We start from the raw sequence: 23,880 nt of genomic DNA, 5'->3' as shown, positions 1-23,880 counted from the left end.
GGGTCTGAGAGATCCACAACAATGTGATTGGGGGTCCGGGAGATACACGACAATGTGATTGGGGGTCTGAGAGATACACGACAATGTGATTGGGGGTCTGAGAGATACACGACAATGTGATTGGGGGTCTGAGAGATCCACAACAATGTGATTGGGGGTCCGGGAGATACACGACAATGTGATTGGGGGACCGGGAGATACACGACAATGTGATTGGGGTCCGGGAGATATCCGACAATGTGATTGGGGGTCTGAGAGATCCACAACACTGTGATTGGGGTCCGGGAGATACACGACAATGTGATTGGGGGTCCGGGAGATACACGACAATGTGATTGGGGGTCTGTGAGATACACGACAATGTGATTGGGGGTCCGGGAGATACATGACAATGTGTTTTGGGTTCCGGGAGTCACACGACAATGTGATTGGGGGTCTGAGAGATCCACAACACTGTGATTGGGGTCCGGGAGATACACGACAATGTGATTGGGGGTCCGGGAGATACACGACAATGTGATTGGGGGTCTGTGAGATACACGACAATGTGATTGGGGGTCCGGGAGATACATGACAATGTGTTTTGGGTTCCGGGAGTCACACGACAATGTGATTGGGGGTCTGAGAGCTACACAACAATGTGATTGGGGGTCTGGGAGATACACAACAATGTGACTGGGGGCTCCAGGAGATACACGACAATGTGATTGGGGTCCGGGAGATACACGACAATGTGATTGGGGGTCTCGGAGATACACGACAATGTGATTTGGGGGTCTGAATGATAATCGACAATGTGATTGGGGGTCTCGGAGATTCACGACAATGCGATTGGGGGCTCCAGGAGATACACGACAATGTGTTTGGGGGTCTGAGAGATACACGACAATGTGATTGGGAGTCCAGGAGATACACGACAATGTGATTTGGGGGTCTGAATGATAATCGACAATGTGATTGGGGGTCTGGGATATACACGACAATGTGATTGGGGGTCTGAGAGATACACAACAATGTGATTGGGGGTCCGGGTGATACACGACAATGTGATTGGGGGCTGTGAGATACACGACAATGTGATTGGGCGTCTAAGAGATACACGACAATGTGTTTGGGGGTCTGGGAGATTCACGACAATGTGATTGGGGGTCCGGGAGATACACGACAATGTGACCGGGGTCCGGGAGATACACGACAATGTGATTGGGGGTCTGAGAGATACACAACAATGTGATTGGGGGTCCGGGAGATACACGACAATGTGATTGGGGGTCTGAGAGATACACGACAATGTGATTGGGGGTCTGAGAGATACACGACAATGTGATTGGGGGTCTGTGAGATACACGACAATGTGATTGGGGGTCCGGGAGATACATGACAATGTGTTTTGGGTTCCAGGAGTCACACGACAATGTGATTGGGGGTCTGAGAGCTACACAACAATGTGACTGGGGGTCTGGGTGATATACAACAATGTGATTGGGGGTCTGGGTGATATACAACAATGTGACTGGGGGCTCCAGGAGATACACGACAATGTGATTGGGGTCCGGGAGATACACGACAATGTGATTGGGGGTCTCGGAGATACACGACAATGTGATTTGGGGGTCTGAATGATAATCGACAATGTGATTGGGGGTCTGGGAGATTCACGACAATGCGATTGGGGGCTCCAGGAGATACACGACAATGTGTTTGGGGGTCTGAGAGATACACGACAATGTGATTGGGGGTCCAGGAGATACACGACAATGTGATTTGGGGGTCTGAATGATAATCGACAATGTGATTGGGGGTCTGGGATATACACGACAATGTGATTGGGGGTCTGAGAGATACACAACAATGTGATTGGGGGTCCGGGTGATACACGACAATGTGATTGGGGGCTGTGAGATACACGACAATGTGATTGGGCGTCTGAGAGATACACGACAATGTGTTTGGGGGTCTGGGAGATTCACGACAATGTGATTGGGGGTCCGGGAGATACACGACAATGTGACCGGGGTCCGGGAGATGCACGACAATGTGATTGGGTGTCTGAGAGATACACAACAATGTGATTGGGGGTCCGTGAGATACACGACAATGTGATTGGGGGTCCGTGAGATACATGACAATGTGATTGGGGGTCCGGGAGATACACGACAATGTGTTTTGGGTTCCGGGAGTCACACGACAATGTGATTGGGGATCTGAGAGCTACACAACAATGTGATTGGGGGTCTGTGAGATACACAACAATGTGACTGGGGGCTCCAGGAGATACACGACAATGTGATTGGGGGTCTCGGAGATACACGACAATGTGATTTGGGGGTCTGAATGATAATCGACAATGTGATTGGGGGTCTGGGAGATTCACGACAATGTGATTGGGGGCTCCAGGAGATACACGACAATGTGTTTGGGGGTCTGAGAGATACACGACAATGTGATTGGGGGTCCAGGAGATACACGACAATGTGATTTGGGGGTCTGAATGATAATCGACAATGTGATTGGGGGTCTGGGATATACACGACAATGTGATTGGGGGTCTGAGAGATACACAACAATGTGATTGGGGGTCCGGGTGATACACGACAATGTGATTGGGGGTCCGGGAGATACACTACAATGTGATTGGGGGTCTGAGAGATACACTACAATGTGATTGGGGGTCCGGGAGATACACGACAATGTGATTGGGGGTCTGAGAGATACACTACAATGTGATTGGGGGTCCGGGAGATACACGACAATGTGATTGGGGGTCTGAGAGATACACTACAATGTGATTGGGGGTCCGGGAGATACACGACAATGTGATTTGGGGGTCTGAATGATAATCGACAATGTGATTGGGGGTCTGGGAGATTCACGACAATGTGATTGGGGTTCTGAGAGATACACGACAATGTGATTGGGGTCCGGGAGATACACGACAATGTGATTGGGGGTCTGAGAGATACACGACAATGTGATTGGGGGTCTGAGAGATCCACAACAATGTGATTGGGGGTCCGGGAGATACACGACAATGTGATTGGGGGTCTGAGAGATACACGACAATGTGATTGGGGTCCGGGAGATACACGACAATGTGATTGGGGGTCTGAGAGATACACGACAATGTGATTGGGGGTCTGAGAGATCCACAACAATGTGATTGGGGTCCGGGAGATACACGACAATGTGATTGGGGGTCTGAGAGATACACGACAATGTGATTGGGGGTCTGAGAGATCCACAACAATGTGATTGGGGGTCCGGGAGATACACGACAATGTGATTGGGGGTCTGAGAGATCCACAACAATGTGATTGGGGGTCCGGGAGATACACGACAATGTGATTGGGGGTCTGAGAGATACACGACAATGTGATTGGGGGTCTGAGAGATACACGACAATGTGATTGGGGGTCTGAGAGATCCACAACAATGTGATTGGGGGTCCGGGAGATACACGACAATGTGATTGGGGGACCGGGAGATACACGACAATGTGATTGGGGTCCGGGAGATATCCGACAATGTGATTGGGGGTCTGAGAGATCCACAACACTGTGATTGGGGTCCGGGAGATACACGACAATGTGATTGGGGGTCCGGGAGATACACGACAATGTGATTGGGGGTCTGTGAGATACACGACAATGTGATTGGGGGTCCGGGAGATACATGACAATGTGTTTTGGGTTCCGGGAGTCACACGACAATGTGATTGGGGGTCTGAGAGATCCACAACACTGTGATTGGGGTCCGGGAGATACACGACAATGTGATTGGGGGTCCGGGAGATACACGACAATGTGATTGGGGGTCTGTGAGATACACGACAATGTGATTGGGGGTCCGGGAGATACATGACAATGTGTTTTGGGTTCCGGGAGTCACACGACAATGTGATTGGGGGTCTGAGAGCTACACAACAATGTGATTGGGGGTCTGGGAGATACACAACAATGTGACTGGGGGCTCCAGGAGATACACGACAATGTGATTGGGGTCCGGGAGATACACGACAATGTGATTGGGGGTCTCGGAGATACACGACAATGTGATTTGGGGGTCTGAATGATAATCGACAATGTGATTGGGGGTCTCGGAGATTCACGACAATGCGATTGGGGGCTCCAGGAGATACACGACAATGTGTTTGGGGGTCTGAGAGATACACGACAATGTGATTGGGAGTCCAGGAGATACACGACAATGTGATTTGGGGGTCTGAATGATAATCGACAATGTGATTGGGGGTCTGGGATATACACGACAATGTGATTGGGGGTCTGAGAGATACACAACAATGTGATTGGGGGTCCGGGTGATACACGACAATGTGATTGGGGGCTGTGAGATACACGACAATGTGATTGGGCGTCTAAGAGATACACGACAATGTGTTTGGGGGTCTGGGAGATTCACGACAATGTGATTGGGGGTCCGGGAGATACACGACAATGTGACCGGGGTCCGGGAGATACACGACAATGTGATTGGGGGTCTGAGAGATACACAACAATGTGATTGGGGGTCCGGGAGATACACGACAATGTGATTGGGGGTCTGAGAGATACACGACAATGTGATTGGGGGTCTGAGAGATACACGACAATGTGATTGGGGGTCTGTGAGATACACGACAATGTGATTGGGGGTCCGGGAGATACATGACAATGTGTTTTGGGTTCCAGGAGTCACACGACAATGTGATTGGGGGTCTGAGAGCTACACAACAATGTGACTGGGGGTCTGGGTGATATACAACAATGTGATTGGGGGTCTGGGTGATATACAACAATGTGACTGGGGGCTCCAGGAGATACACGACAATGTGATTGGGGTCCGGGAGATACACGACAATGTGATTGGGGGTCTCGGAGATACACGACAATGTGATTTGGGGGTCTGAATGATAATCGACAATGTGATTGGGGGTCTGGGAGATTCACGACAATGCGATTGGGGGCTCCAGGAGATACACGACAATGTGTTTGGGGGTCTGAGAGATACACGACAATGTGATTGGGGGTCCAGGAGATACACGACAATGTGATTTGGGGGTCTGAATGATAATCGACAATGTGATTGGGGGTCTGGGATATACACGACAATGTGATTGGGGGTCTGAGAGATACACAACAATGTGATTGGGGGTCCGGGTGATACACGACAATGTGATTGGGGGCTGTGAGATACACGACAATGTGATTGGGCGTCTGAGAGATACACGACAATGTGTTTGGGGGTCTGGGAGATTCACGACAATGTGATTGGGGGTCCGGGAGATACACGACAATGTGACCGGGGTCCGGGAGATGCACGACAATGTGATTGGGTGTCTGAGAGATACACAACAATGTGATTGGGGGTCCGGGAGATACACAACACTGTGATTGGGGTCCGGGAGATGCACGACAATGTGATTGGGGGTCTGAAAGATACACAACAATGTGATTGGGGGTCCGGGAGATACACAACAATGTGTTTGGGGGTCCAGGAGATACATGACAATGTGTTTGGAGTCCGGGAGATACACGACAAAGTGATGGGGGGTCCGGGAGATACACAACACCGTGATTGGGGTCCGGGAGATGCACGACAATGTGATTGGGGGTCTGAAAGATACACGACAATGTGATTGGGGGTCCGGGAGATACACGACAATGTGTTTGGGGGTCCGGGAGATACACGACAATGTGATTGGGGGTCTGGGAGATTCACGACAATGTGATTGGGGGTCCAGGAGATACACGACAAAGTGATTAGGGGTCTCGGAGATACACGACAATGTGATTTGGGGGTCTGAATGATAATCGACAATGTGATTGGGGGTCTGGGATATACACGACAATGTGATTGGGGTTCTGAGAGATACACAACAATGTGATTGGGGGTCCGGGTGATACACGACAATGTGATTGGGGTCCGGGACATACACGACAATGTGATTGGGGGTCTGAGAGATCCACAACAATGTGATTGGGGGTCCGGGAGATACACGACAATGTGATTGGGGGTCTGAGAGGTACACGACAATGTGATTGGGGGTCTGAGAGATACACGACAATGTGATTGGGGGTCCGGGAGATACACGACAATGTGATTGGGGTCCGGGCGATATCCGACAATGTGATTGGGGGTCTGTGAGATACACAACACTGTGATTGTGGTCCGGGAGATACACGACAATGTGATTGGGGGTCCGGGAGATACACGACAATGTGATTGGGGGTCTGTGAGATACACGACAATGTGATTGGGGGTCCGGGAGATACATGACAATGTGTTTTGGGTTCCAGGAGTCACACGACAATGTGATTGGGGGTCTGAGAGCTACACAACAATGTGATTGGGGGTCTGGGTGATATACAACAATGTGATTGGGGGCCTGAGAGATACACGACAATGTGATTGGGGGTCTGAGAGATACACGACAATGTGATTGGGGGTCCGGGAGATACACGACAATGTGATTGGGGTCCGGGAGATATCCGACAATGTGATTGGGGGTCTGTGAGATACACGACACTGTGATTGGGTCCGGGAGATACACGACAATGTGATTGGGGGTCTGGGAAATACACGACAATGTGATTGGGGGTCTGTGAGATACACGACAATGTGATTGGGGGGTCGGGGAGATACATGACAATGTGTTTTGGGTTCCGGGAGTCACACGACAATGCGATTGGGGGTCTGAGAGCTACACAACAATGTGATTGGGGGTCTGGGAGATACACAACAATGTGACTGGGGGTCCGGGAGATTCACGACAATGTGATTGGGGGCTGTGAGATACACGACAATGTGATTGGGGGTCCGGGAGATACACGACAATGTGACCAGGGTCCAGTAGATACACGACAATGTGATTGGGGGTCCGGGAGATACACAACAATGTGATTGGGGTCCGGGAGATGCACGACAATGTGATTTGGGGCCTGGGAGATTCACGACAATGTGATTGGGGGCTCCAGGAGATACACGACAATGTGATTGGGGTCCGGGAGATACACAACAATGTGATTGGGGGCTCCAGGAGATACACGACAATGTGATTGTGGGTCCGGGAGATACACGACAATGTGATTGGAGTCCGGGAGATACACGACAATGTGATTCGGGGTCTGAGAGATACACGACAATGTGATTGGGGGTCTGAGAGATACACAACAATGTGATTGGGGTCCGGGAGATACACGACAATGTGATTGGGGGTCTGTGAGATATACGACACTGTGATTGGGGTCCGGGAGATACACGACAATGTGATTGGGGGTCCGGGAGATACACGACAATGTGATTGGGGTCCGGCAGATACACGACAATGTGATTGGGGGTCTGAGAGATACACGACAATGTGATTGGGGGTCCGGGAGATACACGACAATGTTATTAGGGGTCTGAGAGATACACGACAATGTGATTGGGGGTCCAGGAGATACACGACAATGTGATTTGGGGGTCTGAGTGAGAATCGACAATGTGATTGGGGGTCTGGGATATACACGACAATGTGATTGGGGTTCTGAGAGATACACAACAATGTGATTGGGGGTCCGGGTGATACACGACAATGTGATTGGGGTCCGGGACATACACGACAATGTGATTGGGGGTCTGAGAGATCCACAACAATGTGATTGGGGGTCCGGGAGATACACGACAATGTGATTGGGGGTCTGAGAGATACACGACAATGTGATTGGGGGTCTGAGAGATACACGACAATGTGATTGGGGGTCTGGGAGATACACGACAATGTGATTGGGGTCCGGGAGATATCCGACAATGTGATTGGGGGTCTGTGAGATACACAACACTGTGATTGGGGTCCGGGAGATACACGACAATGTGATTGGGGGTCCGGGAGATACACGACAATGTGATTGGGGGTCTGTGAGATACACGACAATGTGATTGGGGGTCCGTGAGATACATGACAATGTGATTGGGGGTCCGGGAGATACACGACAATGTGTTTTGGGTTCCGGGAGTCACACGACAATGTGATTGGGGATCTGAGAGCTACACAACAATGTGATTGGGGGTCTGGGAGATACACAACAATGTGATTGGGGTCCGGGAGATACACGACAATGTGATTGGGGGTCTCGGAGATACACGACAATGTGATTTGGGGGTCTGAATGATAATCGACAATGTGATTGGGGGTCTGGGAGATTCACGACAATGTGATTGGGGGCTCCAGGAGATACACGACAATGTGTTTGGGGGTCTGAGAGATACACGACAATGTGATTGGGGGTCCAGGAGATACACGACAATGTGATTTGGGGGTCTGAATGATAATCGACAATGTGATTGGGGGTCTGGGATATACACGACAATGTGATTGGGGGTCTGAGAGATACACAACAATGTGATTGGGGGTCCGGGTGATACACGACAATGTGACCGGGGTCCGGGAGATACACGACAATGTGATTGGGGGTCTGAGAGATACACAACAATGTGATTGGGGGTCCGGGAGATACACGACAATATGACCGGGGTCCGGGAGATACACGACAATGTGATTGGGGGTCTGAGAGATACACGACAATGTGATTGGGGGTCCGGGAGATACACGACAATGTGATTTGGGGGTCTGAATGATAATCGACAATGTGATTGGGGGTCTGGGAGATTCACGACAATGTGATTGGGGTTCTGAGAGATACACGACAATGTGATTGGGGTCCGGGAGATACACGACAATGTGATTGGGGGTCCGGGAGATGCACGACAATGTGATTGGGGGTCTGAAAGATACACAACAATGTGATTGGGGGTCCGGGAGATACACAACAATGTGTTTGGGGGTCCAGGAGATACATGACAATGTGTTTGGAGTCCGGGAGATACACGACAAAGTGATTGGGGGTCCGGGAGATACACAACACCGTGATTGGGGTCCGGGAGATGCACGACAATGTGATTGGGGGTCTGAAAGATACACGACAATGTGATTGGGGGTCCGGGAGATACACGACAATGTGTTTGGGGGTCCGGGAGATACACGACAATGTGATTGGGGGTCTGGGAAATTCACGACAATGTGATTGGGGGTCCAGGAGATACACGACAAAGTGATTAGGGGTCTCGGAGATACACGACAATGTGATTTGGGGGTCTGAATGATAATCGACAATGTGATTGGGGGTCTGGGATATACACGACAATGTGATTGGGGTTCTGAGAGATACACAACAATGTGATTGGGGGTCCGGGTGATACACGACAATGTGATTGGGGTCCGGGACATACACGACAATGTGATTGGGGGTCTGAGAGATCCACAACAATGTGATTGGGGGTCCGGGAGATACACGACAATGTGATTGGTGGTCTGAGAGGTACACGACAATGTGATTGGGGGTCTGAGAGATACACGACAATGTGATTGGGGGTCCGGGAGATACACGACAATGTGATTGGGGTCCGGGCGATATCCGACAATGTGATTGGGGGTCTGTGAGATACACAACACTGTGATTGTGGTCCGGGAGATACACGACAATGTGATTGGGGGTCCGGGAGATACACGACAATGTGATTGGGGGTCTGTGAGATACACGACAATGTGATTGGGGGTCCGGGAGATACATGACAATGTGTTTTGGGTTCCAGGAGTCACACGACAATGTGATTGGGGGTCTGAGAGCTACACAACAATGTGATTGGGGGTCTGGGTGATATACAACAATGTGATTGGGGGCCTGAGAGATACACGACAATGTGATTGGGGGTCTGAGAGATACACGACAATGTGATTGGGGGTCCGGGAGATACACGACAATGTGATTGGGGTCCGGGAGATATCCGACAATGTGATTGGGGGTCTGTGAGATACACGACACTGTGATTGGGTCCGGGAGATACACGACAATGTGATTGGGGGTCTGGGAAATACACGACAATGTGATTGGGGGTCTGTGAGATACACGACAATGTGATTGGGGGGTCGGGGAGATACATGACAATGTGTTTTGGGTTCCGGGAGTCACACGACAATGCGATTGGGGGTCTGAGAGCTACACAACAATGTGATTGGGGGTCTGGGAGATACACAACAATGTGACTGGGGGTCCGGGAGATTCACGACAATGTGATTGGGGGCTGTGAGATACACGACAATGTGATTGGGGGTCCGGGAGATACACGACAATGTGACCAGGGTCCAGTAGATACACGACAATGTGATTGGGGGTCCGGGAGATACACAACAATGTGATTGGGGTCCGGGAGATGCACGACAATGTGATTTGGGGCCTGGGAGATTCACGACAATGTGATTGGGGGCTCCAGGAGATACACGACAATGTGATTGGGGTCCGGGAGATACACAACAATGTGATTGGGGGCTCCAGGAGATACACGACAATGTGATTGTGGGTCCGGGAGATACACGACAATGTGATTGGAGTCCGGGAGATACACGACAATGTGATTCGGGGTCTGAGAGATACACGACAATGTGATTGGGGGTCTGAGAGATACACAACAATGTGATTGGGGTCCGGGAGATACACGACAATGTGATTGGGGGTCTGTGAGATATACGACACTGTGATTGGGGTCCGGGAGATACACGACAATGTGATTGGGGGTCCGGGAGATACACGACAATGTGATTGGGGTCCGGCAGATACACGACAATGTGATTGGGGGTCTGAGAGATACACGACAATGTGATTGGGGGTCCGGGAGATACACGACAATGTTATTAGGGGTCTGAGAGATACACGACAATGTGATTGGGGGTCCAGGAGATACACGACAATGTGATTTGGGGGTCTGAATGATAATCGACAATGTGATTGGGGGTCTGGGATATACACGACAATGTGATTGGGGTTCTGAGAGATACACAACAATGTGATTGGGGGTCCGGGTGATACACGACAATGTGATTGGGGTCCGGGACATACACGACAATGTGATTGGGGGTCTGAGAGATCCACAACAATGTGATTGGGGGTCCGGGAGATACACGACAATGTGATTGGGGGTCTGAGAGATACACGACAATGTGATTGGGGGTCTGAGAGATACACGACAATGTGATTGGGGGTCTGGGAGATACACGACAATGTGATTGGGGTCCGGGAGATATCCGACAATGTGATTGGGGGTCTGTGAGATACACAACACTGTGATTGGGGTCCGGGAGATACACGACAATGTGATTGGGGGTCCGGGAGATACACGACAATGTGATTGGGGGTCTGTGAGATACACGACAATGTGATTGGGGGTCCGTGAGATACATGACAATGTGATTGGGGGTCCGGGAGATACACGACAATGTGTTTTGGGTTCCGGGAGTCACACGACAATGTGATTGGGGATCTGAGAGCTACACAACAATGTGATTGGGGGTCTGGGAGATACACAACAATGTGATTGGGGTCCGGGAGATACACGACAATGTGATTGGGGGTCTCGGAGATACACGACAATGTGATTTGGGGGTCTGAATGATAATCGACAATGTGATTGGGGGTCTGGGAGATTCACGACAATGTGATTGGGGGCTCCAGGAGATACACGACAATGTGTTTGGGGGTCTGAGAGATACACGACAATGTGATTGGGGGTCCAGGAGATACACGACAATGTGATTTGGGGGTCTGAATGATAATCGACAATGTGATTGGGGGTCTGGGATATACACGACAATGTGATTGGGGGTCTGAGAGATACACAACAATGTGATTGGGGGTCCGGGTGATACACGACAATGTGACCGGGGTCCGGGAGATACACGACAATGTGATTGGGGGTCTGAGAGATACACAACAATGTGATTGGGGGTCCGGGAGATACACGACAATATGACCGGGGTCCGGGAGATACACGACAATGTGATTGGGGGTCTGAGAGATACACGACAATGTGATTGGGGGTCCGGGAGATACACGACAATGTGATTTGGGGGTCTGAATGATAATCGACAATGTGATTGGGGGTCTGGGAGATTCACGACAATGTGATTGGGGTTCTGAGAGATACACGACAATGTGATTGGGGTCCGGGAGATACACGACAATGTGATTGGGGGTCCGGGAGATACACGACAATGTGATTGGGGGTCTGAGAGATCCACAACAATGTGATTGGGGGTCCGGGAGATACACGACAATGTGATTGGGGGTCTGAGAGATACACGACAATGTGATTGGGGGTCTGAGAGATCCACAACAATGTGATTGGGGGTCCGGGAGATACACGACAATGTGATTGGGGGTCTGAGAGATACACGACAATGTGATTGGGGGTCTGAGAGATCCACAACAATGTGATTGGGGGTCCGGGAGATACACGACAATGTGATTGGGGGTCTGAGAGATACACGACAATGTGATTGGGGGTCTGAGAGATACACGACAATGTGATTGGGGGTCTGAGAGATCCACAACAATGTGATTGGGGGTCCGGGAGATACACGACAATGTGATTGGGGGACCGGGAGATACACGACAATGTGATTGGGGTCCGGGAGATATCCGACAATGTGATTGGGGGTCTGAGAGATCCACAACACTGTGATTGGGGTCCGGGAGATACACGACAATGTGATTGGGGGTCCGGGAGATACACGACAATGTGATTGGGGGTCTGTGAGATACACGACAATGTGATTGGGGGTCCGGGAGATACATGACAATGTGTTTTGGGTTCCGGGAGTCACACGACAATGTGATTGGGGGTCTGAGAGATCCACAACACTGTGATTGGGGTCCGGGAGATACACGACAATGTGATTGGGGGTCCGGGAGATACACGACAATGTGATTGGGGGTCTGTGAGATACACGACAATGTGATTGGGGGTCCGGGAGATACATGACAATGTGTTTTGGGTTCCGGGAGTCACACGACAATGTGATTGGGGGTCTGAGAGCTACACAACAATGTGATTGGGGGTCTGGGAGATACACAACAATGTGACTGGGGGCTCCAGGAGATACACGACAATGTGATTGGGGTCCGGGAGATACACGACAATGTGATTGGGGGTCTCGGAGATACACGACAATGTGATTTGGGGGTCTGAATGATAATCGACAATGTGATTGGGGGTCTGGGAGATTCACGACAATGCGATTGGGGGCTCCAGGAGATACACGACAATGTGTTTGGGGGTCTGAGAGATACACGACAATGTGATTGGGAGTCCAGGAGATACACGACAATGTGATTTGGGGGTCTGAATGATAATCGACAATGTGATTGGGGGTCTGGGATATACACGACAATGTGATTGGGGGTCTGAGAGATACACAACAATGTGATTGGGGGTCCGGGTGATACACGACAATGTGATTGGGGGCTGTGAGATACACGACAATGTGATTGGGCGTCTAAGAGATACACGACAATGTGTTTGGGGGTCTGGGAGATTCACGACAATGTGATTGGGGGTCCGGGAGATACACGACAATGTGACCGGGGTCCGGGAGATACACGACAATGTGATTGGGGGTCTGAGAGATACACAACAATGTGATTGGGGGTCCGGGAGATACACGACAATGTGATTGGGGGTCTGAGAGATACACGACAATGTGATTGGGGGTCTGAGAGATACACGACAATGTGATTGGGGGTCCGGGAGATACATGACAATGTGTTTTGGGTTCCAGGAGTCACACGACAATGTGATTGGGGGTCTGAGAGCTACACAACAATGTGATTGGGGGTCTGGGTGATATACAACAATGTGACTGGGGGCTGCAGGAGATACACGACAATGTGATTGGGGTCCGGGAGATACACGACAATGTGATTGGGGGTCTCGGAGATACACGACAATGTGATTTGGGGGTCTGAATGATAATCGACAATGTGATTGGGGGTCTGGGAGATTCACGACAATGCGATTGGGGGCTCCAGGAGATACACGACAATGTGTTTGGGGGTCTGAGAGATACACGACAATGTGATTGGGGGTCCAGGAGATACACGACAATGTGATTTGGGGGTCTGAATGATAATCGACAATGTGATTGGGGGTCTGGGATATACACGACAATGTGATTGGGGGTCTGAGAGATACACAACAATGTGATTGGGGGTCCGGGTGATACACGACAATGTGATTGGGGGCTGTGAGATACACGACAATGTGATTGGGCGTCTGAGAGATACACGACAATGTGTTTGGGGGTCTGGGAGATTCACGACAATGTGATTGGGGGTCCGGGAGATACACGACAATGTGACCGGGGTCCGGGAGATACACGACAATGTGATTGGGTGTCTGAGAGATACACAACAATGTGATTGGGGGTCCGGGAGATACACAACACTGTGATTGGGGTCCGGGAGATGCACGACAATGTGATTGGGGGTCTGAAAGATACACAACAATGTGATTGGGGGTCCGGGAGATACACAACAATGTGTTTGGGGGTCCAGGAGATACATGACAATGTGTTTGGAGTCCGGGAGATACACGACAAAGTGATTGGGGGTCCGGGAGATACACAACACCGTGATTGGGGTCCGGGAGATGCACGACAATGTGATTGGGGGTCTGAAAGATACACGACAATGTGATTGGGGGTCCGGGAGATACACGACAATGTGTTTGGGGGTCCGGGAGATGCACGACAATGTGATTGGGGGTCTGGGAGATTCACGACAATGTGATTGGGGGTCTGGGAGATTCACGACAATGTGATTGGGGGTCCAGGAGATACACGACAATGTGATTAGGGGTCCGGGAGATACACGACAATGTGATTTGGGGGTCTGAATGATAATCGACAATGTGATTGGGGGTCTGGGAGATTCACAACAATGTGATTGGGGGCTCCAGGAGATACAAGACAATGTGTTTGGGGGTATGAGAGATACACGACAATGTGATTGGGGGTCCAGGAGATACACGACAATGTGATTTGGGGGTCTGAATGATAATCGACAATGTGTTTGGGGGTCTGAGAGATCCACAACAATGTGATTGGGGGTCCGGGAGATACACAACAATGTGATTGGGGTCCGGGTGATACACGACAATGTGATTGGGGTCCGGGACATACACGACAATGCGATTGGGGGTCTGAGAGATCCACAACAATGTGATTGGGGGTCCGGGAGATACACAACAATGTGATTGGGGGTCTGAGAGATACACGACAATGTGATTGGGGGTCTGAGAGATACACGACAATGTGATTGGGGGTCCGGGAGATACACGACAATGTGATTGGGGTCCGGGAGATATCCGACAATGTGATTGGGGGTCTGAGAGATCCACAACACTGTGATTGGGGGTCCGGGAGATACACAACAATGTGATTGGGGGTCTGAGAGATACACGACAATGTGATTGGGGGTCCGGGAGATACACGACAATGTGATTGGGGTCCGGGAGATACACGACAATGTGATTGGGGGTCCGGGAGATACATGACAATGTGTTTTGGGTTCCGGGAGTCACACGACAATGTGATTGAGGGTCTGAGAGATCCACAACACTGTGATTGGGGGTCCGGGAGATACACGACAATGTGATTGGGGGTCTGTGAGATACACGACAATGTGATTGGGGGTCCGGGAGATACATGACAATGTGTTTTGGGTTCCGGGAGTCACACGACAATGTGATTGGGGGTCTGAGAGCTACACAACAATGTGATTGGGGGTCTGGGAGATACACAACAATGTGACTGGGGGCTCCAGGAGATACACGACAATGTGATTGGGGTCCGGGAGATACACGACAATGTGATTGGGGGTCTCGGAGATACACGACAATGTGATTTGGGGGTCTGAATGATAATCGACAATGTGATTGGGGGTCTGGGAGATTCACGACAATGCGATTGGGGGCTCCAGGAGATACACGACAATGTGTTTGGGGGTCTGAGAGATACACGACAATGTGATTGGGAGTCCAGGAGATACACGACAATGTGATTTGGGGGTCTGAATGATAATCGACAATGTGATTGGGGGTCTGGGATATACACGACAATGTGATTGGGGGTCTGAGAGATACACAACAATGTGATTGGGGGTCCGGGTGATACACGACAATGTGATTGGGGGCTGTGAGATACACGACAATGTGATTGGGCGTCTAAGAGATACACGACAATGTGTTTGGGGGTCTGGGAGATTCACGACAATGTGATTGGGGGTCCGGGAGATACACAACAATGTGACCGGGGTCCGGGAGATACACGACAATGTGATTGGGGGTCTGAGAGATACACAACAATGTGATTGGGGGTCCGGGAGATACACGACAATGTGATTGGGGGTCTGAGAGATACACGACAATGTGATTGGGGGTCTGAGAGATACACGACAATGTGATTGGGGGTCCGGGAGATACACGACAATGTGATTGGGGTCCGGGAGATATCCGACAATGTGATTGGGGGTCTGAGACATACAGAACAATGTGATTGGGGTCCGGGAGATACACAACAATGTGATTGGGGTCCGGGACATACACAACACTGTGTTTGGGGGTCTGAGAGATACACAACAATGTGATTGGGGTCCGGTAGATACACGACAATATGATTGGGGGTCCGGGAGATACACGACAAAGTGATTGGGGGTCCGGGAGATACACAACACTGTGATTGGGGTCCGGGAGATGCACGACAATGTGATTGGGGGTCTGAAAGATACACGACAATGTGATTGGGGTCCGGGAGATACACGACAATGTGATTGGGGTCCGGGAGATACACGACAATGTGATTGGGGGTCCGGGAGATACACAACAATGTGACCGGGGTCCGGGAGATACACGACAATGTGATTGGGGGTCTGAGAGATACACAACAATGTGATTGGGGGTCCGGGAGATACACGACAATGTGATTGGGGGCTGTGAGATACACGACAATGTGATTGGGGGTCTGAGAGATACACGACAATGTGATTGGGGGTCCGGGAGATACACGACAATGTGATTTGGGGGTCTGAGAGATACACGACAATGTGATTGGGGGTCCGGGAGATACACGACAATGTGATTGGGGGCTGTGAGATACACGACAATGTGATTGGGGGTCTGAGAGATTCACAACAATGTGATTGGGGGCTCCAGGAGATACACGACAATGTGATTGGGGTCCGGGAGATACACGACAATGTGATTGGGGGTCTGGGAGATTCACAACAATGTGATTGGGGGCTCCAGGAGATACACGACAATGTGTTTGGGGATATGAGAGATACACGACAATGTGATTGGGGGTCTCGGAGATACACGACAATGTGATTTGGGGGTCTGAATGATAATCGACAATGTGATTGGGGGTCTGGGATATACACGACAATGTGATTGGGGTTCTGAGAGATACACGACAATGTGATTGGACGTCCGGGTGATACACGACAATGTGATTGGGGGTCTGGGAGATACACGACATTGTGATTGGGGGTCTGAGAGATACACAACAATGTGATTGGACGTCCGGGTGATACACAACAATGTGATTGGGGGTCCGGGAGATACACGACAATGTGATTGGACGTCCGGGTGATACACGACAATGTGATTGGGGGTCTGGGATATACACGACAATGTGATTGGGGTTCTGAGAGATACACAACAATGTGATTGGACGTCCGGGTGATACACGACAATGTGATTGGGGTCCGGGACATACACGACAATGTGATTGGGGGTCTGAGAGATCCACAACAATGTGATTGGGGGTCCGGGAGATACACGACAATGTGATTGGGGGTCTGAGAGATACACGACAATGTGATTGGGGGTCTGAGAGAAACACGACAATGTGATTGGGGGTCCGGGAGATACACGACAATGTGATTGGGGTCCGGGAGATATCCGACAATGTGATTGGGGGTCTGTGAGATACACAACACTGTGTTTGGGGTCCGGGAGATATACGACAATGTGATTGGGGGTCCGGGAGATACACGACAATGTGATTGGGGGTCTGTGAGATACACGACAATGTGATTGGGGGTCCGGGAGATACATGACAATGTGATTGGGGGTCTGTGAGATACACGACAATGTGATTGGGGGTCCGGGAGATACATGACAATGTGTTTTGGGTTCCGGGAGTCACACGACAATGTGATTGGGGTCTGAGAGCTACACAACAATGTGATTGGGGGTCTGGGAGATACACAACAATGTGACTGGGGGCTCCAGGAGATACACGACAATGTGATCGGGGTCCGGGAGATACACGACAATGTGATTGGGGGTCTCGGAGATACACGACAATGTGATTTGGGGGTCTGAATGATAATCGACAATGTGATTGGGGGTCTGGGAGATTCACGACAATGCGATTGGGGGCTCCAGGGGATACACGACAATGTGTTTGGGGGTCTGAGAGATACACGACAATGTGATTGGGGGTCCAGGAGATACACGACAATGTGATTTGGGGGTCTGAATGATAATCGACAATGTGATTGGGGGTCTGGGAGATACACGACAATGTGATTGGGGGTCTGAGAGATACACAACAATGTGATTGGGGGTCCAGGAGATACACGACAATGTGATTTGGGGGTCTGAATGATAATCGACAATGTGATTGGGGGTCTGAGAGATACACGACAATGTGATTGGGGGTCCAGGAGATACACGACAATGTGATTTGGGGGTCTGAATGATAATCGACAATGTGATTGGGGGTCTGGGAGATACACGACAATGTGATTGGGGGTCTGAGAGATACACGACAATGTGATTGGGGGTCCAGGAGATACACGACAATGTGATTTGGGGGTCTGAATGATAATCGACAATGTGATTGGGGGTCTGAGAGATACACGACAATGTGATTGGGGGCTCCAGGAGATACACGACAATGTGTTTGGGGGTATGAGAGATACACGACAATGTGATTGGGGGTCCAGGAGATACACGACAATGTGATTTGGGGGTCTGAATGATAATCGACAATGTGATTGGGGGTCTGGGATATACACGACAATGTGATTGGGGTTCTGAGAGATACACAACAATGTGATTGGGGGTCCGGGTGATACACGACAATGTGATTGGGGTCCGGGACATACACAACAATGTGATTGGGGGTCAGAGAGATCCACAACAATGTGATTGGGGGTCCGGGAGATACACGACAATGTGATTGGGGGTCTGAGAGATACACGACAATGTGATTGGGGGTCTGAGAGATACACGACAATGTGATTGGGGGTCCGGGAGATACACGACAATGTGATTGGGGTCCGGGAGATATCCGACAATGTGATTGGGGGTCTGTGAGATACACAACACTGTGATTGGGGTCCGGGAGATACACGACAATGTGATTGGGGGTCCGGGAGATACACGACAATGTGATTGGGGGTCTCGGAGATACACGACAATGTGATTTGGGGGTCTGAATGATAATCGACAATGTGATTGGGGGTCTGGGAGATACACGACAATGTGATTGGGGGTCTCGGAGATACACGACAATGTGATTTGGGGGTCTGAATGATAATCGACAATGTGATTGGGGGTCTCGGAGATACACGACAATGTGATTTGGGGGTCTGAATGATAATCGACAATGTGATTGGGGGTCTGGGAGATACACGACAATGTGATTGGGGGTCTGAGAGATACACAACAATGTGATTGGGGGTCCGGGAGATACACGACAATGTGATTGGGGGTCTGAGAGATACACGACAATGTGATTGGGGGTCCGGGAGATACACGACAATGTGATTGGGGTCCGGGAGATATCCGACAATGTGATTGGGGGTCTGTGAGATACACAACACTGTGATTGGGGTCCGGGAGATACACGACAATGTGATTGGGGGTCCGGGAGATACACGACAATGTGATTGGGGGTCTGTGAGATACACGACAAAGTGATTGGGGTCTGAGAGATACACGACAATGTGATTGGGGGTCTTGGAGATTCACGACAATGTGATTGGGGTCCGGGAGATACACGACAATGTGATTGGGGGTTTGCGAGATATACAACAATGTGATTGGGGTCCGGGAGATACACGACACTGTGATTGGGGGTCCAGGAGATACACGACAATGTGATTGGGGGTTTGGGAGATTCACGACAATGTGATTGGGGGTCCAGGAGATACACGACAATGTGTTTGGGGGTATGAGAGATACACGACAATGTGATTGGGGGTCCAGGAGATACACGACAATGTGATTGGAGGTCTGGGAGATTCACTACAATGTGATTGGGGGTCCAGGAGATACACGACACTGTGATTGGGGGTCTGGGAGATTCACGACAATGTGATTGGGGGTCCGGGAGATACACGACAATGTGACCGGGGTCCAGTAGATACACGACAATGTGATTGGGGGTCTGAGAGATACACAACAATGTGATTGGGGGTCCGGGAGATACACGACAATGTGATTGGGGGTCTGAGAGATACACGACAATGTGATTGGGGGTCTGAGAGATACACGACAATGTGATTGGGGGTCCGGGAGATACACGACAATGTGATTGGGGTCCGGGAGATATCCGACAATGTGATTGGGGGTCTGTGAGATACACAACACTGTGATTGGGGTCCGGGAGATACACGACAATGTGATTGGGGGTCCGGGAGATACACGACAATGTGATTGGGGGTCTGTGAGATACACGACAAAGTGATTGGGGTCTGAGAGATACACGACAATGCGATTGGGGGCTCCAGGGGATACACGACAATGTGATTTGGGGGTCTGAATGATAATCGACAATGTGATTGGGGGTCTCGGAGATACACGACAATGTGATTTGGGGGTCTGAATGATAATCGACAATGTGATTGGGGGTCTGGGAGATACACGACAATGTGATTGGGGGTCTGAGAGATACACAACAATGTGATTGGGGGTCCGGGAGATACACGACAATGTGATTGGGTGTCTGAGAGATACACGACAATGTGATTGGGGGTCCGGGAGATACACGACAATGTGATTGGGGTCCGGGAGATATCCGACAATGTGATTGGGGGTCTGTGAGATACACAACACTGTGATTGGGGTCCGGGAGATACACGACAATGTGATTGGGGGTCCGGGAGATACACGACAATGTGATTGGGGGTCTGTGAGATACACGACAAAGTGATTGGGGTCTGAGAGATACACGACAATGTGATTGGGGGTCTTGGAGATTCACGACAATGTGATTGGGGTCCGGGAGATACACGACAATGTGATTGGGGGTTTGCGAGATATACAACAATGTGATTGGGGTCCGGGAGATACACGACACTGTGATTGGGGGTCCAGGAGATACACGACAATGTGATTGGGGGTTTGGGAGATTCACGACAATGTGATTGGGGGTCCAGGAGATACACGACAATGTGATTGGAGGTCTGGGAGATTCACGACAATGTGATTGGGGGTCCAGGAGATACACGACACTGTGATTGGGGGTCTGGGAGATTCACGACAATGTGATTGGGGGTCCGGGAGATACACGACAATGTGACCGGGGTCCAGTAGATACACGACAATGTGATTGGGGGTCTGAGAGATACACAACAATGTGATTGGGGGTCCGGGAGATACACGACAATGTGATTGGGGGTCTGAGAGATACACGACAATGTGATTGGGGGTCTGAGAGATACATGACAATGTGATTGGGGGTCCGGGAGATACACGACAATGTGATTGGGGTCCGGGAGATATCCGACAATGTGATTGGGGGTCTGTGAGATACACAACACTGTGATTGGGGTCCGGGAGATACACGACAATGTGATTGGGGGTCCGGGAGATACACGACAATGTGATTGGGGGTCTGTGAGATACACGACAAAGTGATTGGGGTCTGAGAGATACACGACAATGTGATTGGGGGTCTTGGAGATTCACGACAATGTGATTGGGGTCCGGGAGATACACGACAATGTGATTGGGGGTTTGCGAGATATACAACAATGTGATTGGGGTCCGGGAGATACACGACACTGTGATTGGGGGTCCAGGAGATACACGACAATGTGATTGGGGGTTTGGGAGATTCACGACAATGTGATTGGGGGTCCAGGAGATACACGACAATGTGATTGGAGGTCTGGGAGATTCACGACAATGTGATTGGGGGTCCAGGAGATACACGACACTGTGATTGGGGGTCTGAGAGATACAGGAGGATAGTAAGGTATCTTTCCACCTTTGGGACCAAATGAGTGAACTACTCCCAATGCAGGTCTTTATACTCCAGGAGTCTCCTCCTCCCCTCACTCGCCTCACCAGGTGAACTTCTCCTTCCATTCCCCTCTGCTTCATGGATTTAGCTAGTTTCCCCACTGCCAGGCTCTCGCTGGTGGGCTAGGTGGCGGAGACAAAGTTTAACTGGGTGTGAGAAGTTATGCTTTAGGGTAAACTCTTACGTGGTCAGCATCCCTGCCATGTATGACATTGCCAGCGTCTGAGGAGAGAAGAAAAGACTGCATCAGTCATGCACTCAAATGTAATGACTTAGCCCAACTGCAATGAGGATTAGTCAGGATGAGGAGGGTGATGATTGTTACAATGCCATTTGTTGTTACGGCTGGGTGGGAAGATCCCAGAATGGAACACTGGCTCAACTTCTACTTTTTACAAACTAAAACGTGGAGGTAAAGAGTCCCAGGCCCGCTAATACGTTTTAACAAGAAGGAAATACATTTATTGAACATGAAATAAATTGATGATGATACAATGGGGCTGTATTTTCCTCCGCGCCGGGCCCCTGTAGGGCTCCGCCATATTGCCGGGGGTCGGCGCTGAGACGGGAACCCATGCGCAAGCACGGACTCGCGCCTGCCATGCCGCCCCGGCTGGAGCTGCGGGGACCACTCTGGCGCCAACCTAGCCCCCCAGGAAGGGGAGCATACCGGACAATTGAGGACCGTTGACGCCGGTCTGGATCACGCCGCTTTTCATGTCCGGCGTCAGAACTTGGCCGCGGGATTGGAGAATCCCGGCCAATACGTCTTTACTCCCCTCTTTGCTTAGGATCAACCCGGATTACAAAGTACATCTACAATGGACTCGTTAACACAAAGTCCCTGTTGAGCAGACAAGACTATCTGAAATGCAATCACCACTCTGATCCCCAAGTGAATGTTTGTGGATTTCTCCAGATTCCCCCCAGATGATTGTCACATGAGAGTTTACAAACACCTCTCCCCAAAATACACTTTAAAATCTTCCCTCACAATATGCTTTACCTTAGTGGTTTACATTCCAAAATGCAGACCAGATTTTCCAAAAGCTTTTACCAGGTACAAGGGGAGCAAATCAGCAGAGCCAATAGTGGAGTACAGAAAGTACAGGGTCGAGTTTAAGAAAGCAATTAGGAGAGCAAAGAGGGGATATGAGAAACCTCTGGCTGCTAAAAGTAGGGCAAATCTCAAGATATTTTCTGTATAATCAATGGGAAGAGGATAACCAGGAAAGAGTAGGGACCAAGGGGGAAATCTGTGGGTGGAGCCAGAGGACATTGGTAAGGTGGTGAACGAATATTTCACATCTGTCTCCAACAGCATCAAATGAGCTAAACTTAAATTTGAAAGCTTCTCTAACTTACAAGGCCCCAGTTAGAACTTAGAACATAGAACGATACAGCGCAGTACAGGCCCTTCGGCCCACGATGTTGCACCGAAACAAAAGCCATCTAACCTACACTATGCCATTATCATCCATATGTTTATCCAGTAAACTTTTAAATGCCCTCAATGTTGGCGAGTTCACTACTGTAGCAGGTAGGGCATTCCACGGCCTCACGACTCTTTGCGTAAAGAACCTACCTCTGACCTCTGTCCTATATCTATTACCCCTCAGTTTAAAGCTATGTCCCCTCGTGCCAGCCATTTCCATCCGCGGGAGAAGGCTCACACTGTCCACCCTATCTAA

General features: G+C 50.2%; 1 protein-coding gene across 1 annotated transcript in view; it reads right to left on the bottom strand.

Annotated features, from left to right (window-relative positions):
• Positions 1-23,880, bottom strand: part of faim2a (Fas apoptotic inhibitory molecule 2a) — a 255,935-nt gene that overhangs the window by 180,439 nt on the left and 51,616 nt on the right. Inside the window, exon 7 of the mRNA XM_072468645.1 lies at positions 22,374-22,411. Within this exon, the coding sequence (XP_072324746.1) occupies positions 22,374-22,411 (38 nt within the window). The remainder of the gene's footprint in view (positions 1-22,373; positions 22,412-23,880) is intronic.

This window comes from Scyliorhinus torazame, chromosome 11, assembly GCF_047496885.1.
Source record: "Scyliorhinus torazame isolate Kashiwa2021f chromosome 11, sScyTor2.1, whole genome shotgun sequence".
NCBI lineage: Eukaryota > Metazoa > Chordata > Chondrichthyes > Carcharhiniformes > Scyliorhinidae > Scyliorhinus > Scyliorhinus torazame.
Note: the sequence above shows the minus strand (reverse complement) of the source record. Positions and strands in the feature narration are given on the sequence as shown.